Here is a 23,133-nt window from a genome sequence, read left to right as displayed (position 1 = left end):
GCCAGGGGCTGGGGGTCCCCCAGGGGCTGGGAGGGGACACAGCCAGGACATCTGGGCCAGGCGGCCCAAAGGGACATCCCTCAGCAATAACACTGGAAGAGTTGGCTGGGGTGGGGCTGCCTCTGCTCAGGATCTGGCTGGGCATCAGTCAGGAGGCGGTGAACAATTGCTTTGTACCTTGTTTTATCATCATTATTATTATTATTACTTCCTTTTCTTTCCAATTGCCTTCATCTCAACCCACTGTGGGTAAGGGGTGGGCAGTGAGCATACAGCTGTGTGGTGCTGAGCTTCCCAAGAGCTTAAAGCACAACACATGTACATCTTCTTGTAGCCAGGACAGGGGAAGGTACAGGAAGGGTGCATGGTTTACTGGGGGTCGAAGATGTCTGATCTGGTGTGCAGCTGATCCCAGAATAAGCCCCACAAACAACCTTGGAAAGAGCAGCCTTTACGACTACAATAATGCATTTTGGGATGGTTCTTTTCTCCTTTTCTTTCACAACATGGAGAGAATACATATCTATTGGGATTGATCCCAATCAGCTCAGCTACTAATTATGTAGTGTAATACAGCTTCTCTCCAGTACTGTTGGTTCAGTAAAGCTAATTATGGTTCATCAGCATCAGAGAAATGAATTATTGTGATTCCCACAAACTGCTGATAACTACTCTAGAGGACATAATATTACTTATAGTAGGCTGGTGTGCCACATTGTTTTAATAGTGACAGCAAGTGAAATATGCAAATTAAATAGATTGTACATAACGAATAGAATACACATATTGCTGGTAGGGAATTTACCATGGACTGAAAGAAATAAATTACCTATGTCTTGGTGCAGACATTAATCTAGATGATCTAATTTTTTGAAAAAAAATAAAAAGCTTACAAAAAATGGTGTTTATTTTCCTAAAACAAAAGGCTGTACTTTATTTCTTAAAAAAAAAAAAAAAAAAAAAAAAAAAAAGCAAGCAGAATATCTTATGTGGTCATATCAAATGCGGAATATTTCTCTGAGGTCTAGGTAATAGCATGAATCAAAAGTGCTTGCCCTACAGCTTTGTTCATTACAAAATAAATTCAAATAGGATTTTTGGATATATGACTAGATACATGAAATAAATCACCTAGATATTACAGGAACAATGCACTAAAATATTAATTAGCTATTTTTTAAGATAATTTGAAAAGCAGTTTGCTATTATATATCAAATTGAATCAGGAGACTAGGGGTAACTACAGCCTCTGTGCTAATTGAACATTTTAAGATTTGGGTCTTTGACAGCTTCTTACAGATGTGTTTCTGTTGTTGTTTTTGTTTTGTTTTCTTTTTGCAAGAAAGGGGGAAACTACATTTCATCTTTATGGCAAAAGTTTCATGTTTTGGTCATGTCCTACTGCCAAAACCAATATCATATATCTCAGGGTCAGCATAAGGCATTGTTATTTAACTTGCTAAATTATGTGCAAAATGTTTGGAAAAAAATATCATATTTTTTTTTGCGTTTCATCAGTTTCACAGTTAAGATTAAAACTTTGTATTTTTTTTGAGAGAGAAGACTATAGAGAGAATCTTCAGAGAATAGTGACAAGTACATTGCTTACTCAAATAAATGTCATTATAGTTTTTTGCTATTTGTTTTATGTGTCCTGTCAGTCCTCCCTTAATTATTATTTGGCTGCAATTCATTTGTGTGGAATTATTATTTATAATTACTTCAAATAGAAAATACCCACTGATATGAGGAGTTCATCCCTTGGTATGGGGATGCAAGTAGCAAACATCCACGTGCTACTTTCTCACATGTAGTGAGAAATTCAGTTTATCCAAAAATTGGATTAGGAATAGTAAATCACAAAGTGTGCCTATTCACTGTAATGCATTGAGTGTGGAGAAATCCTGAACAAAAAGATGTGCTTCTTGTTTTCTAGGTATTATTATTACAGCTTTCGAATGGGAACATTTTCATGTGAGGTGTTGAAAATATGTTGCTATTTTGTCCTCCTTGACTACAAACAAGATTTTTCAACATAGGTAGTCAAAAACAGATTTTTTTTTTTCTTAGGATTAATATGCTAGGGGTCTAAAGAGGATAGGTGAAGGCTAGGGTACTGATTTGTAATAGGTACAGGAAAAGATGGTATTCTCATACAGTCCATTTGAGGGCCGCACTGAAGAAAAAAAGAACTCAAAACCGGGATTATTTTTTTCTTTGGGTTATTATTATTTTTTTTTTAAATAAAATTCACCAAAAGATGGTTAGCTGAATCTGAAGAAGTTAATACTTCATAAGCCACTTATTAATATTTTTCTATACTATGTTGTGAATATTTTTCTATACTCTGTCATTAATATGTCTGTTGTGGCACAGTTCAGGGATTAAGAGATGACTTTTGTCCCTACATAGTTCTAGTGCTGAAACTTCATAACGAGTGTAAATGCTTATATTCTCTGTGCATGAGATGCAGTGGTTGTTAGTTAGGATATATGATATCTTGGTTAATGTAAGTATTTTCTTTGCAAGCATAAATCAATATTTGGATTCTGTGCTGTGAAAACTTGTTTGTCTTTTTTTAATACTGCAGTTTTATTAAACTGTTCTTGGAAGCACTTTATATCCAAAATAATTTATGAGAATAAGGCAGATGAAAATGTCATTATTATTATTACTATTATTTCAGATGCCAACAGTCTGTGTAAAATAGGCAATGAACTATTAACATTACTAAAAGTCATGTTAAATTCAGTGGTAAAAATGGTGTTTAGGCTATACTGAATTAAATTTTCATATAACTGTCAGCCATTTGGCATATTTATAAGGCTACATTAGCAAAGAATAGAATAATATTTTCTACAAACTAGGAAAATATCATGGTCCATCAGTTTAAAAAATAGGGGAATATTGGTAATAAAAAGCAATTTCAAACTTATATTTGAAAATAAAATATCACTATTTTATTTGAAAGATTGATTCGAATGTGAAAACCTCTGATTCGAGGGCAGAAATTTAAGTACAAGTGTATACATGGGGAAAAACAAAGACTCTGTGCTAACATCTGAGTTCTACATCTTTGATTTAATGTTTAGATCACAGGGGACAGATATGAATAACCAGGCTGATGCATATTAAACTAGTTGGAGCTATTTTAAGTCAATGGGTTTGTTCCTTCTGTACTCATTAGAGGAAGAGACTTACTGATCTCATGGCCTTTAGGATGATTTGTAAAACACTTAAAATTATAGTAGCTTAAAATAGAAAGTATTGAAAAGAATTGCATGAAGGGTTTGATGTAAAATAAGAGTAAGAAGTTAGGGAAGGAAAAATAATAAATAAATTATTCTACATGCCTTAGAAAAAGTAGAAAAAATAAGGGTACTTCCCTTGCATCGAAAAAATCTTCCATGAACATGATACTAAATGATTATATGACATTAAAACAAAGGCAGACTGGAAGAAAATGAGAATTGTGGAGTTTATGGCATATTTAGTTTAATCTGTGTAACTTTAATGAGACAGCCAACTAAATAGAACAGAGGCAAGAAAAAGAGTCTCACATTGCAGAGTTTTAGCTACAGCATCAGGAGACAATGTGAATTTGATAGTTGTTGTTGATACCTATACCAGAGATTGTATAAAAATTACTGAGGAAACAAGGAGTGAGACAAAATATGACAAGGAAGGGACCAAGTCAAAATGCTTCAGCAAATCAGGCAACAGTAAATATTTTCTGGTAGATTAATACAAAGGTGAGAAATAATTATGGAAAAGTCACCCTTAAATGTTACTTCTTTTGTCTACTGAAGATGGTCACTCTTCTGTACACTTTAAACCAAGTCCTTGGTCAGGCCCAAGTCAAGCATAGCTTCTCTTGTGTGCTCTCCAACCCACCCCTCCATGAAGCAGGATTGTTTGTATCTAAGAAGTTAGTTTCTGCTTCATTCCCTGGTGTGGAGTTTTACAAATGTAAATACAGGGATAACTGGAGTTTTTCATCAGAGAAAGACAGATAATGCAGTAACGATTTCTTCCAGATTCCACAGCTGTACCATTGTCTGGATTGGACAATCACTAATAAAATCCAATAATCAATTTTTCCCCGTTTGTGCTTGCAATTCCAGTCTGAAGGGCTTCTGCATTGTAGAATGTATACACAGTGCATTATGTAGTTAACTGCAGTTAACTGTAACCTTAATATTTCTTTATATGTAGCCCTATTCCATGACCAGCGAAGATGAGATAAGAAATAAATGCATACAAGTTTTACAACAGCCCATTAGCTGGTTTCCTTTTCCAAATTTGCCATAACCAATTATATTGATGTACCCATTCAAGACTGGACATTTCAGTTCTCCCACCTTGTTTCTTAGAATTACTCTGTATATATAAATCATGCGTGTTCCTGTGTTTGTTCTCTGTAGTCTACTTATTGGTGCATTCTTTTTGTTCTACCTGATACCTATTTACTGTTAGACTATAGCTAGCCTATCCATACTCCTTTGTGCAGATGTAGTGTTTCTGTGTCTTTGCCTGTTAGCTGTCAGAGCTAACCCAAGAATGGACCCAATTAAGATCTTGATTGTACTTGCCAGCAGGTTGGGTTCCTTATGGTTCAAATGATGTCTGTCCTGTCGGTGCGTTTATTCCAGAACTGTCCTGAGGTTCTGATGAATCTGCATCTCTCCATACCAATTTTGGAAGCCAGGAAGGAGAAAAGTGTTAAACTTGGTCTATTTACCCGAACTTTAAGGAAACTCAAAAGGCTGAATGATGAAAGCAAAGGGAAGGAGAGTGGGAAAAAAAAAATCATAAGAAATAAACAAGAATGAGACTAGATTATTAGGAAGTGAGAAGAGGACCAACTATTTGGACGCAATAAGTCATTTGACTTGAAGAGAAGATTATAAATGAGATATAGAAGCAAATTCAGGAGATGGAAAGACGTGTACGTGATGCAGAATGTAGTTTTAGAGAAGATAAGCCTTAAAAAATCAGTGATAAGTGGAACAGTTTAATAAAACAGTAAAGTTGTAACAAAGCTATAAATCTCATAGACATTAGATTTAGATAAGGAGAAAAAATGGGAGAATTGAAACAGGTAAAAATCATAGGAGGAAAATGCATTAGGGTTTAAACAGTATTTTAAAACCCCTTAAAATAAACTACTGTAGACTAGGAAATACATAAATATTCTTTCCTTCATTACTTTTCAGAAATTGCATATTGGACCTTATATACATCTTTGGTCTGATACAAGACAACTCTCCTTAAGTTACAGTATTTATTATATTAGAGGGGCAGGATAACAGAACAGCCAGAGATATTTATTTTAGTAAAAATGTTATGTAAAATTGACTTACTAGTGTACTAGTAAATATTTTTGTATTCATGTGATATATACAAAACTTTGTACTTTTGAGAATAATGTAGTGAACTCTGAAGAAACTGCAATGATGATTATACAAATATCTTCTGCAACTGAGTGGAACCCAACCTGTCAGGATGATTTGAGGAGCTTAGTCATATCAAATATTCCTACGTAAGACAGTCTTTCAAAATAATTCCCAAATAAATAGCCAGTGACCAACCATACACGTACATGCACAAGTGTAAGATGAAAAAGTCGGGCTCATACATTAAAGCTTGCTACCGTTACAAAAAATATATATCTTTAATGTAGTGATTATTATTTTAATTTGTATTTCTATCATAAATTAGTCTTATTTGTTTTGAACAGGGAGGCCTACCTGCAACTGTGCACTAGGTTTTACAGGACCAAACTGCAACCAGACAGTCTGCCATCATTTTTGCCAAAACGGAGGAACCTGCAGCGTCACTGCTGGAAATCAACCCTTTTGCAGCTGCTTGCCTGAGTACACAGGAGACAGATGTCAGTACTGTAAGTAATCTTCACACGCTAGTAAACCTGGATTTATAGTAGAAGTTTCACAGAATGGAAGTTTAACATGAATTGATTTAGTTATCTGTGGTACACATTGATAAAATTAGGTCCAAAATTATTCTTACTCCTAAGAAAATGGAATCTGGTCTATCCAAGTGATCTTTGAACATGCTTCCACAATATCCATCTACTCATGTAGGAGGAAAAAACTTTTTCAGAAGTGATTAATTTTAGTATTAATATGAAAAATCACCTAAAATGGAATTGTCCCAGACATCTGACTTCATAAATAGAAATAACATCATTGAATTAAAGTTTTCTACTTAAACTTCTTATATTTGCTATTTTTTGCTGGTGGAATTCCTGAAATCATCATAATAATCTGACATACTTGGTTAAAGAATTTTTCTGGTATCCTTTATCTTCACAAATAGCCAACACTCTTTCTTCAACTGCTAATTTACCATTTCATTTCTAATCCTAGTAAGCAGCATATCATCGGTGCTGCTTTGAGGTTCATTCTTCCATGTTCCTTCATCTACTCACTCCAAGATCACCTTAATTATCCAAACGTTTTCATGCCTTTAGAAAGTCTGTAGCACTCTAACAAACAGCTACTAACAAGCAAGCCTAACTTAATATCAATTAATTATCCGAGGTCAGAATTTTTTTCCTGTTTTTCAAAAATTTCTTTTTCTCTACAGGTGTTTTGCATTGACTATAACACTGAGATAGAGGATCGTCATAGTGCTTGTAGGATGTTCAATGTGAAAACCATCATCTCTTTACATAATTCAGTGACTTCACTGAAAAGGCTATATTTAAACAAAATTGAAGGAAAATTAGTTGTTATAAAGGTCTGGTTTAGAATTACCTACTAGATACAAAAAGTACTTTGTTTTAGTGAAAGATTGTCAAACAGGGAATGGGTTACTGCGTATCTTTAAATAGGATTTGTACTGAAGTAAACTGAATGTATTTCCAGTTGGGAGACTATAAAATAAATTGAAGCCTTTGAAAGGAAAACCAGAAGTAATTGTGATTCTCTCCCACTTGGTATTAAACAAACTGCATGGATCCACAAATAACTATCTGCAAACACAATTGGGTATTTGAAAACAGTATAAATCATGCCCAGACAGACATACAGATTAAGAAAAAATATTTACTTGAGGCTTACCCAAAACCAAACAAATTGTTTCTAGTTGAATGCTTCTGCAAACATGTTTTTTGCTTTTTGTTGTTGTTGTTTGTTGTTGTTGTTTAAAAGAATTAATTTAAATGTAAATTTAGGGTTACTTTTTAAACAGTGCTTATTGTCAGATTTGGGTTTTCTGCTGACACTTTGCAAAAATGCCACAATACAGAGACTCAAACACATCATAAAATACAAAATAAGCTACAGGTTTTGTTTATTTAGACCTTAATACTTTTAGGAAAAGAAGAGTCTTACAATCTTTTAGAGTATTATTTTGTAGCCAGTAACAGTTCTGTGACATCGTACAGATTGACAACTGTTGATATGTGCATAGATTCACACCTATTGTTTGTTTTGCTTTATTCAAAAGTATGTATGATTTTTTTTGCTGTATTAAAAGCGGTCAGTTTGTATGCCTATTGAAATTTATTGATATAACTTATAATATTACAAAGATTAATTGCTTCTAAGAATTTGGTCTTTCGGTGATGTGATTGAAACCAGTTTATATGCAAAGTGTGATACATGAATGTGCATAGGTATTTTACTTGTGCTCTGAAGTTGAAAATATTATTATTAAAACAACATCTTAAAATTTCACATTCAAGGCTGAAGTTGCCATATGGCCAAGGTTTCATTTTCCATTGAAGAGCTTGGTAATACTCTACTTCTAGCTGCTGCTGACTTGTCCTCAGTTATATCCTGATCTTCAAAGGACTTGAATTTTTTAATTTTGACAGAAAGTTAATATTTTATTAATATGGAACAATTTGAATTAATACAGATGCATAGTTCAAAAATGATGCATTTTTTCTGTTAATTACTTTGTTTGTCCATCAGGAACACCACCAAAAGCTCCACACAACATTAACTACACAGAACTGAAGTACTAGAAACAGAGAGAAGTGATTTGTCTGCACTGAGAAGCTTAAATGACAAGATGTAAAAATATAACTGTTTAGTCAAAAGAAAGTTGTCACTTTTACACAATTGTTTAGATACCAACATATCTTGGTAGCTCTATAAGTTTCTTCAGTCTAACTTGTTTGTATAAAAGGGAGATTAAATAAATGAGATTGCTACTAGTGTTTCCAAAGAGTTAAAGAATTTATTGCTTTAAACCTCAGTCCTGCTGATGTTGAAGCAGTTACATAAGATAATAGAGTCCTGCACATCCTATAAAGATAAGGTGGTATGTATTTTTTGTAGAACTTATTGGTCATGTCATTATATGGTAGTATTAGGACTTCATTAAATTTTTATATGTGGACCAATGAAAATAAAATTAATTATTTCAAAATACTGTTCCCATTTCAGCTTAACATAACATTTTTAATGGTAATGTGCATTTATCAGAATATTTTTATTCAGCCAATTTCCCATTAAATATATTAACACTGCTCTGCTTCTCATCAGTAGTCTTTGTATCATGTGTGATGATGCCATAAATGGTTAGACATCCAGAAGGAAAAAAAATCTCTTATGAACTTATATTTCTGTTTCACTTCACAAGAATATGTTGCTAATATATTGCATATCTGTTGGGGAGGTTGTTTTTATTGTACTTTTCAAAAGAAAGGAAAAAAGCTTTCTTTATTTTTTAATCATTACAAAAATTTGACGCTCCTTAATGTCTTTTTGTAATTAGATTTCATGTTTCTTGCAGATGTTTGCCACCATTATTGTGTAAATTCTGAATCATGTACTATTTCTGATGATGGAAGCGTAGAATGTGTCTGTCCAGTACGATTCGAAGGTCCAAAATGTGAAGTGGACAAGTGTATAAGATGTCATGGGGGACACTGCATAATAAACAAGGACAGTAATGACATAGTATGCAAGTAAGTTTCTGTGTGCGTGTGTGCGTGTTGGGAAAATAGGGTATGTTCAGAATTGTATATTTTATAGCCATTACACTGCAGTATCCTTTAGATCTGTAAAATCAGTTACAGAGCAACTAGCCCCTGAAATGTTCACATCAGAACAGTGCCTGTGAGTGTTCAGCTACCAAGTTTTGGTTGAACTCATTGGCTCTTGCTTTTTAAAACCAACTTTTGGAGTACTTCTCACCGGGAGAAGCATAATGTAGGAGGAAACTGAATGTGTCTTTGACTGGAAAAAAATTTGTCATAGAAATATTTAGTAAACAGTCTAGTTTTACCACACTATCAAAATGTGTTCTTTTTGCAGTATCTGTAACATTGGAAAAGACATATCGATACTAATGAAAGCATATAAATTAAGATGTGCTGCTGTATTGCTGAATGATTATTTTATGTAATAATAGTTTATTTTCATAAAAGGAAAGATTTAAAATATTTTGTGTAAAAAGTTCACTGCCTGCGCTAGCTTTTCAAGTTAGAAACCTAGAATTCTTGCAGTTTTAATACATATCACAAAATTAATATTTTAATATATGGATCATTATAATGTGATTCACTAGATTTACTAATATACTGATAGCAATTTATTTTTTTTTAACTATGACAGTTGCACTAATGGAAAGATTGCCTCTACGTGTCAGTTATGTGATGGCTACTGTTACAATGGTGGTACATGTCAGCTGGACCCAGACACAAATATACCTGTCTGTCTGTGAGTATCCTGCATTGTAGAGACCATTACAATATCTATGGAGACCATATTTAAACACCAACAAATGCTAGAGTTTTTGTATTTCTGATCTCTTTAGAAAATAAAATATGCCAGTTGCAGTCGCAACTTTTGGTACTTTTTCCTGACTATTTCTGTAACCCTTGTCTATATTTTTACAATATGTGTATCAAACAATAAGCTATATGTTGTATGTATATAGACATAAAGATAAGTGTTTTGAGACTTAATAATTTGGGGCCAGATCTAAAGCTCATTTAGGCATTTGTTCTGGAATGGAATCCAAATGTACAAGATGGTTGTCTGTCCCTGCTATTCAAAGGTGGATGAAGTGTTTTCTTTTATGAAGGCCATCAGAGGTGGTGGTGATACATTTCTGTAAGGAACCCGATGACTAGAGAACAGGGAGAATGATATCAGTGTTTATTTCCTGTACGTGTCAGAGGATATGCTCATGTATCTCATTTCTGTCTTAACCTTTACACTACCCATAGAAGCTTGGCTGTTATGTGGTGAGATCAGTTTCCCCTTCTGCAGAAATACACCAGCATTAAGAAAATAATTCAAGATGCTTTTCTTAAGCCCAGACATCCAATACCAAAGAAAATGTGATTCTGTAGACTAGACTGTGAAGTTCTCTCTTAAGAGGTAGTAAAGCCTACCTTAGTCCTTTCCTCTAGTCCTTTCTTGAGAGCTATGGTGTATCTTTTTCACCTACTAAATATTAAATACAGAAGTAGGCATCATAGCAAGAAATTATTTTTTTTTCCTGCTGAGAGTTGCACTGAGCTACTGAGTCACACTTCTGGATTATTTCTTTTTTTACTTTTGACTAATAAATAATCCAATCTTTTCTGCACTGCACAAGAGCTTCCCTGTGGATTAGTCTTCCACCTTTTAAACCAACCTAGATGTCACAGTGTTCTCCGAGAATATATGAGGTATTAGAAGATATAATTAGACTTAAATATGTAATTTCCAGGGTGACATAAGTAAATTCTTGTCTGCAATCTGGTATTACAGATCTGTGAATACAGATGCAGTCAACATTTGTTGACGTGTGTGATGTAGGTGTTTTTAGACTTTTAGAGAGAGTGTTAGCTGTATTCAGACTTTCAAGGAGGTTAGAGAAATGCTTAGCTTTTGTGATTTTAGCAGTGTAAGAGACGGATCAAATGTTCATCCCTATGAAAGCTCAAGCACCTTTGCAAAGCTGCAAAACCATAAGGGTTGAGCTATTGGAAAGAAGTTGATAACAAATGTTTGTAGCTTTGGGGTTAGAGACAGTGGAATGCAACTGCACCATAGTCCTTATTTTGCTTTAAGTACCTATGGCTCTTTTATTGTTATTGTTATTTTCACCTGGCCCTTTTTACCTGTTATTTGGATCTCCTTAAATATCATTAGTAGAAGACTAGAGAGACTCATAAACCTCAGCAAAGATATAACAGCTGTAATATGTAAGACTAAAATGTGATGAGCAAGTCTAGTAGTCCAGGTGCTGAAACACCTAGAACAGTTATTTTGGAACTTTGATTCTTCCTTTCTTTTTCTTAATATAGCTGATCTGTTCTTTTTCAAATCCATCTGGAACACCATAGCATCTCAAGGAAAACAAGTTTCATGCGTTAATTTGTTTATGTATTTCCAAATAAAAAACTGGTAGCATATGCCAATACTTAACCATGCTAAGAAGACAATCATGAACATTTCTAAGACCATTGCACACTGGATCAATCAATATAAATGCGCAGAACATTTGACAATAGTACTTTGTTACAAATCGTAGATTCCTGAAAAACTAAGTTTGTATAGGCCCATTGTTTTAAAAGTGCTTAAAAAGCTTTGATGAGCAAATTTTTCAATGTAGTCAGATTAGATCTTTCCATGAAAAAAGCTATTAATTTTTTATATCTATGGGTGTGTGCCTGTGTATGTGTGCGTGTCTTGCCATAATTATATGTAATGCATTTAAAATCTGTTCAGCAAAAGGCAGAATATTTATAGAGGTCTATTTTACTGAAATTCTGCAGATGCTCTGTGGGGTTTAAAAGTCAGCGCTGTGACCAGAAAGTGAACCCTTGTGATTACTACTGTCAGAATGAGGGAATTTGCACTTTAACTGCGTTTAATGAACCGAGATGCAAGTAGGTTTAACCTTCCACTTAATGCTGCACATTCTGTGACATCATTTCAGGCCACAGTTCATTGGTTCAAGTCATGCACATTCACATACATTTCACAGTATATACCTAATCCGGGTTCTTGTTTCTGTAATGCACACTTACTCTTTGATAGTTGCACTGATGATTATATTTAATCATATTGTTGGAGTATCTATGTCATTGGAGGAAGAAATAAAAAGCTTTATTTTTAAAAAGTGTATTGAAAATACTAAAAAAGATGCTTCTTGGCTTTTATTGTTCACATTGAGATATTTTATCAATTTAATCCTACGCAGCATAAAGTTTAGCAAACAGTGATATTGCACATGTTCTGTAGTCTAAAACTGACTTACTATTTCTTATCTCTGTAGGGAAAGAAGCTGGGGAGCTATTTAGCTACCTTCTCAAGAGTTTAGCCTGTATTCATAGGTCTTTTTGTAAACTATAGAAGTATGCTCTAAAAAGGTAACTATTAAACAGAAGCATTTGAGTTACCTCACAACTTTGCTGATAAAAAAGATACAGAATAGACACCATTGTGTGCTGTATTTTGCTAATGGATTTAAGGTCTATGTATTAAAGGGTAAAATCTAATCCTTATCAGGAAATAAACAGACTTAGTCTTTGAAAGTCTTAGTCTATGCTCTAAGTTAGGCATACATGTACACAGAGATGCACAATAACAGTTCGATGTACATTACTTTACTCAACAGTTATGATGCAAAAGTTGGAATTTAAATCATGAGCCAAAGACCTAGATTTGGGATAAAATAAAAAATCTCTAACAGCTTTAATTTTTATCTCATCTGAATGCATGGTTTCTGAAAATGTAAACTTCTGTGGGGATTGATTACATTGTCTGGTAGAGATGAGACAATGAGACTGACTAGGTATGGTGAATAATACAGATTTTTTAATCAGTACAATCAAAATACTTTGTCAGTGTTTTTCAGGCAATGAAACTGGCTAGAGCTACCATAAATCCATTAGAAAGTACATTAGTCTTCTGACTACCACATCTTAAAATTTTGAAGAGTATGGAGAGTAGGTCTGTTGGTCAGCATTCCTGTGAAATGATTGCCAGGACAGTTTCTATTTCTGTGCATCCTACAGATTTAAGAATAAGATAGCCTGAAGCAAAACATGTTGCTGCTTATAAGGTCATGTACTGCAAGTACCATTCCTTTTTTTTTTTTTTTTTTATTTAATATGTTGGGGATGTTATCAGAGCTCTCAAGAAAGTAACAGTACAAAATTTATTGTGAAATGTTGTAATAGATAAAATAGCATAAAAATACACCATTCAGAATCAGTTCTGAATTTTACATACTCTCTCATAATTCTTAAGAATTATTACTTAAACAGTAAATATTTACTTTTTATCTAATGTAAGATTTTCACAGAAAAATATGAAGATATTTTTTTCAATATGCATTCCTGCCAACAAGGACATTCTCTTTCTACTGGAGTCAAAACTGCTTTGGATATTACAGTAATATTTCAATGAGGTTAATTTAATTAGGAACTTTCTGAGTAGCATCAATGTTTATTTTTTGACATTGCCTGTTCTCATGATCTTTTGGCTTAACTATATTTGCTGACCAAAATGAGAAGTTGTTTAAAAATATTTATATATATATAAATATATATATATATTTCTTGGTTAGTCTTTGAGTTGATAACATGAATTTTAACCTCCTTAGAGCTTCTATATGAGGCCAGATGCCAACAATTTCAAGAATTTATGCTAACAGAAAGGTAGCACAGGTTCTACAGGCCCCATAATCCTTTCTGCCTACTTTCTAACTATGTAAGGCAAAGAAGTACGGAGGTGGGTTGTTTGAATAGGAACAATACTGGAAAGATTCATGCTGCCAAGCACACAGACAGATGAAAATACTTCTTTTCCTTCAGAAGCCACTGTGAAGCCACTGCCCAGAGCACGCAATGGTCAAAGTTTGGACTCAGCTGTAGAAAGTAACAAAACAGACTTCAGAAATCCCTGGATAAGTATTACTTTCCAAGACTGGATGAGACTCTTCCTTTTCTTTTGAAATATATAATTAGGGAAAAGTACAAAACAGCGTCTTATAGAAGGCAGAGCAGAGAGAAAAAAATCACTTCTCTGTGTAAAAGTGAAATTAGATGCAATTTTCTTCCTTCCTGAAGGTGAAACCATCCGAAGTACTATTTAGTTGATAAAGGCCGTGGTTCTTCCCTTTTGAGCAGGTTGTCTTCCAAAGAAAGCTGAGGGAGGGATTGCAACATTTTGAACAGAGTGATTAACTTATTTTGTTTACTTACTATTTCCTTTTACTGTGACAATATTCCCAAGATTAATTTTATTGGGCACTTGTGCTATCCAGTAAAGTGCATATACCAAGCTCAAAATAAATAAATAAATAAGTTAGCAACAGACATTAACTACATAATGATTTTTAGTAAGATTAAACTGTCCTTTCTCTTTCACCTCAGGAGGTTTATCTGAATACAATTTTAGAAGCTTTTTTGTTAAATGTATTGCATGGTGGAAAGGGGGAAACATGGAAGAAAAGAAGGTACTAGAGAAAGATCAAATTCAAGTTTCTCTTCAGTGTGAGGAAGAGATTCAGATGAATTGGTAACGAGGATGAAATTTAGATGAAGCTTTAGTAGATAATTTACTTCATCACATTCACAGTATAATCACAGATAAAGCTAGTCTTCCTGTTGTCTTCAAACTGATTGTTGGATTAGTATGGCCACTCTCTGTGTCTAGGAGTTAAGAGAGCCTTCTAAATTGTTTCTGGCTTAAAGGAAAGAGAAGAGAGGCAAATGGTTGTTTTATGGAGTTAAAGGCAGTTACAGTGATCAAGGAAGAGTAGTTCCATATGTCCCAGTCCTTCTTGCCAACCTCTATTCTCACTGTTGTTTCCAATATCTTGTGTCTTTGTGGCACAAATTACTTTTTAACTGGAGCTTGTTTATAATTTTACTGACCTCATACTAAGTAAAAGACTTCAGGAAGGAATGAAAATATCCCAGAGATGTTGTGCCATGGAACAGGATTCTCAAAGACTTTTTCTGTAAGTTCTGCTCCACTGGTAGAGAAAATAATTTACCCCTCCAATTTGCATTTCTGGTCTCACTGTGGATGACATCTGCTTGGTCTCTGAGAGACAATTAAGAGCTAACATTTTTCTTAACTAGTCATAGGTGGATGATTTTTGGAGGGAAGAAATTGGAGGAAGATGATTTTATTTTAATTCATTTAGAACTCCTCTGCCTCTTGCAGCCAGATCAGTTGAGAATGCATACTTTGTACGTAATAAAGCCCTTATTATCATTCAGTAAAGACAAGAGAAAATATGATTTATCCATTCTAAATGGCAATCCTAGCCATAATCATACATAGGAACTATAAGCCTGTAAGAATTTACTCTCCTTTTAACAACCTTTGCTATTGTTTTTTTTTTTTTTTTTTTTTTTTTTGTGGAAAAAAAAAAAAAAGAAAGTGAAGCTGGTCTTCACTTTGATGAAGATGCAGGATACACTGTGATTTGTCTTTGTAGGTAAGACACCTACAAATCTAGATTATTAATTATTTGCATTGTTTTTAGGAATATAAACAACTTTATTATTTTTTTCTGTATTATTTTCTGTTTTCCTTTCTGCTCAACAAAGGTTGAAAGAATTTGATATCAAAATGATAAAATTTAACCTTTTCTGAAAATTATACCACTGAGGGAGTCCTCAGACAGTATGATCTTATGTGTAGTTACTGTCTTTTTAGAATTTGTTTATTAAGTTTGTTACAAGTATCTTCAGTACTATTCTGTAATGATCTGGGGGGAGTGGGACGTGTAACACTAGAAGCATATGAGATATGTCTGAATTGCTTCAGTAACTTCATCAGCCCATTGAAAGCAGAATGAACATGAGATCAGATTCAGATGGGAAATAGTCAAGAAATGTTCTTTCAATTTATTTTACAAACTGTCTGTTTTAGCTGTTCTATCAGTCAGTCTTTTGTTTTAATAATTACTTTTATTTGCATCTCTATTTCCTTCCCACTAATTATCTATCTCCTAACTATACACCATGAAAGAGAAGCAAGGTTTAGTGAAAGATTATGTCCTGTATTACACCAATAAAGAGAGTTGGAAAAAATTTAAAAGCTTTTGAGTATACAAGCTCAACCCTAATTGTAACATAAGCAGTAGTCTATCAATTTCTTTAGTAGAAATGGTTATAATAGATACTGATTTCGAGGAATATTACTCTCTCTTACATTTGTTTATTTCATACATTTACTATACCTATAGCTTGCTATAACTCTATGTTTGTATTATTATTATTATTATTAGCATCTGCACAAAAGTGGGATAAAATTGTAACCCCCTTGCACTAGGCGTTATGGAAACATAACACAGGACAGTTCTTGCTCTAAGAAGTTTACAGTCAAAACTGATAAAAGACATAAATTGTGTTGGTCCTTACCAAAATCCCACTGATTTTAAAGAGAGTTTATAAATGCTTTAATGGGCTTTTGAGCAACCCTTAATCAGTTTGGCTGAGAAGTTCAATGTGACACAAGTAAGATTATATTATTTTGCTGGCTAATTAAAAGGGTAGTCATTTCTTCCTTCCTAGGCTACTGTTTATGTATCTAAACTTCAGAGACTCTGTTTCCTAGCTGTCATGTGTAAGAAAGAGAGAAATTCAGAAGACAATTCACAACCTTGAATTAGTTGCCTGTGGTAAGAAGCATTGGCTGTTCAGAGGCTTTCAGGTTTTGTGTGTTGTATTTCTAAACTAGAACTTGTTTTTTCTGTAATGTAGAAGAAGTCACCCTAGATACTTTAATTGCTTGCAGTAAGCAGATGCATGGCTTTGAGAGCAAATTGAGTAGAGAAACCAGTGGCCTTTCAAATTAATTAAAAGGCACATATGACACAAGAGCTTGAAGGAAAGCATGACTTTGGTAGCAGAAGAAACTGAAAAGTGAACAAGTGGACAATGTTTAAATTACTTCCTTTCTAAAATGAGGATTTTGGCTGAGTAATATGTTAGAAACAATACAGAACACATAGGGAGTGAAAAGAAATCAATTTCTTATAAGTGAGAACAAGAAGCTTGAACATGAAGTGATGATATGAAGATATCAGAATAAATAATTCCTCCAGGAATGTACTAAACAGGAGAGATGCTTTGTGAGCTTTATTTTCAGTATGTTGGAGAGAGAAAATCTGTGTGTGTGCATGCATGGGTGTGTACACACACACGTGTATACATGTACATGTTATTGCAAATCTGAAAAAAAAAGACTGAGTTCATCCAGATGGAGTACTTTCCCTCAAGCTCATATTCCTGTGATGCTGTACCTCTCTCCTGACGTTTCTTTCTCATTAAAAATCTTCAAATATGAACAGTTTGTATGTAAATATATGTATGTAGAAACACTGTAAGTATATGCAAACTCATAAGTAAATGTAAAACTATGGCAGGACTCTGATCAAAAAAAAAGGTTAAGGTAGATCCATAGTCTGGTTCTGGACAGGAAGGAAATCTTGTGAAGTCCCCTGACTGGCATTTTCTGAAGATTGAGTAGAAAAAAAGCTATTGCAGCATAGAATAATCATAGCATTGAGAAGACAGCCTAAGACTAGAAAGCAATTGTAATCATGACAGGCAGTATAAATCATAGAACAGAAAAATACATCAAGTATTTTGCAATAAATGTTTTCCATATGCTTTCCTAGGATATATTTAATGAAGCTAAATATAACTATATAGCTATAACACAGTTATAATTACAACAGGAATTTCACTGTATTATGCTAGTTGAGACCTTTCTTTTTCAACTAAAAAATGTTTGTTATAAATGTCTTGAATTTGAACATAATCAGCAGGTTGTAACTTTATATTGTAGAAGATCTTTCATTCAGTTTGTATTGTAAACTAGCATTAGTTAAAGAACTAAATGCAAACAGCTGTTTGAGGAGTAGTTGGCAAAGGAAAAAAGTGACAAGACCTCGGAAAACAGGAATATGTACATTCTTCATTGACCATTTAGCAGCTAGGCTGTAATGCAAGTACCCTTTATGAGTTTAAAATTGTTCAGATAAAACTTGCATAGCAACTGCTGCCATACATCATTAATTTACCTCTGTGCGAAGGAGAGAGAAACATGGTTTGTCATATATCTATTGATCCACTCAGTTCTCATTCTTTTAATATTTTTACCACTTCAGTCTATTCTTTTTCTTTTACTTGGTTGCTCAGTGTAATTTCAGCTGAAGCGGTAGTCATCTAGACATGCTTAATTTTTATATATTTACTCTATGTTAATAATATTAAAATATTATATACTCTATGTTAATATTATTAAAATATTATAATAGTATATGTATTGTATACAAATTCCTAATGGCATGGAGTTCATGATTACACTTATTTTTTTTTACTTTGGAATCACAGAGGCTAAGATGCATCTCAAGGCTTTTTCCTTAGCAGTGAACACCATGCACTAGCTGTGAATGAAGATTTCTGTGTATTAATGTCATGCAAAAATTAAATTAATGTTAAAAGTCACAGTTTTTCTTGTATGTTGTTAGCAAAATTCTTTGCATTCCTCAAAAGTAATTTTCTGTTGGAAACGTTGTCTGCTTTTGGGTTATGCAGTTTTTCTATTTTTCTATTCTTAATTTTTTGAACTGCAAGGTAACCTGTACTTCCTTTTCAAGTCGTGTTGTAAGGTTTCAATCCCGTAGCTTCTACAACAAATTCCTTCACTTTGGGGGTTTGTCTGTGGGTATAACTCTGTACTATCAGCTCCCTTTATGAAGACTGCTTCTACTAAGTATCGCTATTATTTATTTAATTAATTAATAAGGAATAGTTCAGTGACTTAGTATAGGGCAAGGATTATTTCATACTATGTCTTTCTACAGAGTTTTAGGGAAAAAGTGAATTATTTTAATTTCTGCCTTTTGGTGCAATTTAATACAAATAGTAAATAACTATAATTCAGATGTTCTGTGTTCTCATCTTACAAAGAATTATAATACTAATGAGAAGACATTTTCTAGTAGAATTTTAATGTGTTCTCAAAACAGAGGGGCTGGATACTTTCCTTTAAATGCTTTTACTATTTTTAATACATTGCTATCTATGTCTTGACTAAAAATAAAAGTTAGAAATTTACTTCGCTATATATACTGTAATGAAGAAATAACATTTTTAGGTAAGAAACATTTTCAATTCCCCTTCAACCTCTGTATTGTAATGACTGTTTCACAGATTCTGTTGTATTTCTGGTCTAATCTTTTAGTGCTGCTTTCTGACTTTTTTTGTTACACACTGGTGTATTGAGTTGGAAAACAGCTCTTTACATCTTTACAAGAGCACTTTTAACTGCGTATTATGCCTTCTATATTATATTTTATGACAATGCCTTTGGCACACACACACACACACACACCAAAAAAAAAAAAAAAAAAAAGGAAAATCCACACTGCCTCCAATTTAGCCTTTTTACTAGCTTTTTCTATTTGTTCAGACATTTCATAGTCAAATGGCTCCTTTTGGTCAAGTGCCCGTATAATTGAGTTTAGAGTGTTTCAGTGCACTGACCTGTAAGGTTTATAGAAAAATAGAGAAAAGAGACATTTTCTCTCATGAATAGATTCTGTAACAACAGCATGATCATTCTCTAAAATGTAAATGTCTTAATTCTGAATGTTTCTCATTACAAGTCAGATGTCTTTACAATTCCGGTTTAGAGTTTTTAAAACATTTCTCTTCTGCAATACTATTTCCTCTGCATAAATAATTGTTTTTGCACAGGCAGTCTGTATCTCAGAATGTGTGTTTCCTGAGCAGTCACCTCTTTCTAAATGTAGAACTAAATTGTAAGAGAGAGAGCTGTAGGTAGTTTCATTAATGACCTTGGCAGCAGGCCATGTACAACCTTTTGTTTATTACATTCACTTTCGGGATTTATATTGGCATTCTCTAGGATGCTGTTGCTCTTTGATCTGTTCACTGACTCTATTGGGGGCTGGAGATTTGCACCTGTAGCACCTTGCACCACTCAACTGACTCCAGCCTGTCCTTCACTGTCAAGATCCCCATCTGTTTCCATCTTTATTTGTTTGCGTAGCTCAGATTAGGCTTTATCACTGTCTTTCTGTGCAGTTCTTTATAGCATGTATGTCTTCACTGAAACTAGTGGCTTTATGCAATGAAATCAGCGGCTTTCTGCTTCGTCAATTCCCTTTTTTTTTTTTTTTTTTTTTTTTTGGCCTATACTGCAAATGTCATATCTTTGGCCATAAAACTCTTGGCAGTAGTACAGAACAAAAACTCCTGATATCAAATGATTTGGAAAAGTACAAAATGATGTGCATCCAATTAAACCAGAAGTCAGTTCCCATGCTAGATACTGGGCAGTCTGAGTCTAAATGTTCTAATATCAGAAAAATGTCTGTTGTTATTAAGAACAACTTATGTCTACTGTATCTGAACACTAGTAAAAGTAATTCAGATCTACTAATCTTTCCCACATTCCTACAGCAACTGTTTTCCATGTCCTAACCCCAGCATTATTCATGTGCCTGGTCAAGGCTAATTTTTGGTGTCAAATTCCCTTGCAAACACCTTTCCCTTGGACCTTATTTTGTTTTCTGTTCTGTATGCCCAAGATTCTTTAATGGCTTCCCGGACCATAAAAGGGCAAGCATTTTATGTCTAATTTCAGAAGAAAATTATTGCCATCCTGTCAGCTTTCATCCCACTGAAAGGTATTGGTGACAGCAAGCCTTTGGAAAAGGAAAGTGAAGTGGCAACTATCATGTTTTATGAGATTTTTATCAAATTGCTCAGAACTGTTTCAGTATTGCTGACTTTTTGCAATTAAAATGCCAAGAACTACTAACCCTACTACGTTAATTTGTTCCTTTGTTTTCTACATATAGAACTGTAGAAATGTTTTCTACATATAGAACTGTGTTTTCTTTCTTCACCAGCTGTCATGGTGTCATATCTGCTATAAGATTTTGAAGAATGTGTGCAGTATGCACAATTTTCTGATAAGCTTATACTTGGCATACTTCAATGGTGAATCTTTTACTAGTCTCACTAAGTTATATTCTTTTAAGAGTTTTAAAGTAGGTTTACAGTAGTGATTCTCTTATACAGCAGAACTGTTTGAAACTTTCAATATAAGGATTTAGGTACAAAGTAAAGGTATGTCTAACTCTTATTTTATTTTCCATAGTATAGCATTAAGTGGAACTTAAACCTCAAGAGCAATGATGCAAAACTTCCAGTAAAACATATTTCTTTCTTGGTTGTTGCATACCAACAGTTTGGTTCCCTGTAGAATATACTAAATATAAAAATTTAAGGTGTTTGTCTATAAGAATGGAGATACTTTCTTTGCGGCTGTGCATTAAATGGTAAACTTTTGAAAAAATACTTCCTTAATAGCATCCTAATAAGGTAGGCCATCAGTGTAATCACTTCAATTTGATATAATTGATAAAAATGGATCTATAAAAAAAAAAAAGGAACAAATGCATCTTTTAAAATACTAAAATCGTGGGGTTTTTTTGGCTTGGAAAGAGCTAAAATGGTGGTAATCAGGAGTAAACATGTCAGTTGGCTTCAGTTTTAAACTATATTATTGTGAATCATATTGTCTGTAATTAGTTGCCAATTGGGGAGGTTCCTTTGCTGTGAGGAAATGGAAATATGCATTTAAATTTAAATATAAGAATTTACTAAATTATAACAGAAGTACTCTATGTAGGAATTTTTTTGAACCAACTATCAATTAATAAACACGTTTTTAAATACCATCTGTGCATTGCTTATATCTGTAGAGTTTGAGCTAAGCACGTGCATAACATGTCCTACCAAAAAAAAAAAAAAAAAAAAAAAAGAAATTAGAAACCTTCCAAAGAAGGTTCAAACTTATCATGAAACACAGTAAAAGGTTTTGTCTGAATATTGGATTGTGCTGGAGAAGGCTTAAGAGGAAAGGGATAAATTAGTCTTTTTTCCCATGTGATCTGCAAAGACAAAAGAGAGTCAGAGGCATCATCAGCAAATCTAGCTGGGACTCTCCTGGAATAATTCCACAATATTTATCTGGAATATTTTGTATCTTTCCAAACCTTTTTGTATCATAGAACAATGTTGCTCATTAAGCATGTCCAGCCCTAAACTCTGCAATTCGTTTAATCCTTAGAAAGGCACTAGATAATAGCTGTTCTTAGAACTGCATGCAAAGTAATGCTCTATTGCATTTTCCTAAAGATAACCCCTATTGAAACTCATAAATAATTCAAAAATACAGTGAAAAATATGAGTCACTGCACAATATGCAAGAGGCAGATGAAAAGTGACTACTTCTGCCATTTCCACAAGGAGAGTTTCAGGTTCCATAGTAAACTTAATCATACTTACAGCAGGATGAATAAGCAACGGGATTTCATTCAGGTATTTGTTTCCCTTTCTGATGGATGTGCTGAGGCTGCATGCATGAACTCCTTGTGTTTACTTGTATGCATGGAGAGCAACTTCTCAGTTGAGGAAATATTTGCATATTTATGTTCACACAAGGAAATTACAGCTGAATAACTTTGTGCTCATCCAGGCACCTAGCGCACGAAATATTTATTCTTCACATTATCAGTATTCAAGGACCTCTGAAGCCAGTGGAGATACTCCTATCCCTTCAGTTTCATAGCTTTTTATGCTTTAACTCTCTTACAAGCATATGTATACATTGCTATAAATATGTATGTACTTATATAGTTAATTTTTTAAAAAATATAAAGCATTATGGAATTTTCAGGAAAACATTTAAATGTGAATAGAAAGAAAACGTCAGTAAGTTTGTGAATATTACTAAAAGATTGATCTTAACTGTGCAAGTAAATTATTACAGCCAGGTCTGTAAGAAGTATTTCATGGTAAACTTTTTATTATTCAGCGCAATGGGGAACAGCAGCACCCTGGGAGGAGGCAATTAGTATACATAGTGCGAGTTACTGGATGTGTGTAGTGCTTTATGTCCAGTCAAATACTCTTTTTGCAATGTGGAAGTGGCTGATAGAGCTTCTAGATCAAAACTGACCCTAAAACAACATAGTACAAATAAACCTTGCTAGACTAAGTTATCTATGCATGGATTCAGCTCACATGCTCCTTCATGATCGCATAGTAGATGATAATTGGTATAAGATACATTAATATACTATTAG

At 33.7% G+C, this 23,133-nt stretch overlaps 1 protein-coding gene across 1 annotated transcript in view; it reads left to right on the top strand.

Moving 5' to 3' along the window:
- LRP1B (LDL receptor related protein 1B) overlaps positions 1 to 23,133 on the top strand; it is a 542,116-nt gene that overhangs the window by 510,980 nt on the left and 8,003 nt on the right. Inside the window, exons 84-86 of the mRNA XM_084523375.1 lie at positions 5,741 to 5,902; positions 8,770 to 8,944; positions 9,594 to 9,698. Of these exons, the coding sequence (XP_084379501.1) occupies positions 5,741 to 5,902; positions 8,770 to 8,944; positions 9,594 to 9,698 (442 nt within the window). The remainder of the gene's footprint in view (positions 1 to 5,740; positions 5,903 to 8,769; positions 8,945 to 9,593; positions 9,699 to 23,133) is intronic.

This window comes from Aythya ferina (assembly GCF_964211825.1).
Source record: "Aythya ferina genome assembly, chromosome: 6".
Lineage (NCBI taxonomy): Eukaryota > Metazoa > Chordata > Aves > Anseriformes > Anatidae > Aythya > Aythya ferina.
This window is presented reverse-complemented; position numbering and strand designations above follow the sequence as displayed.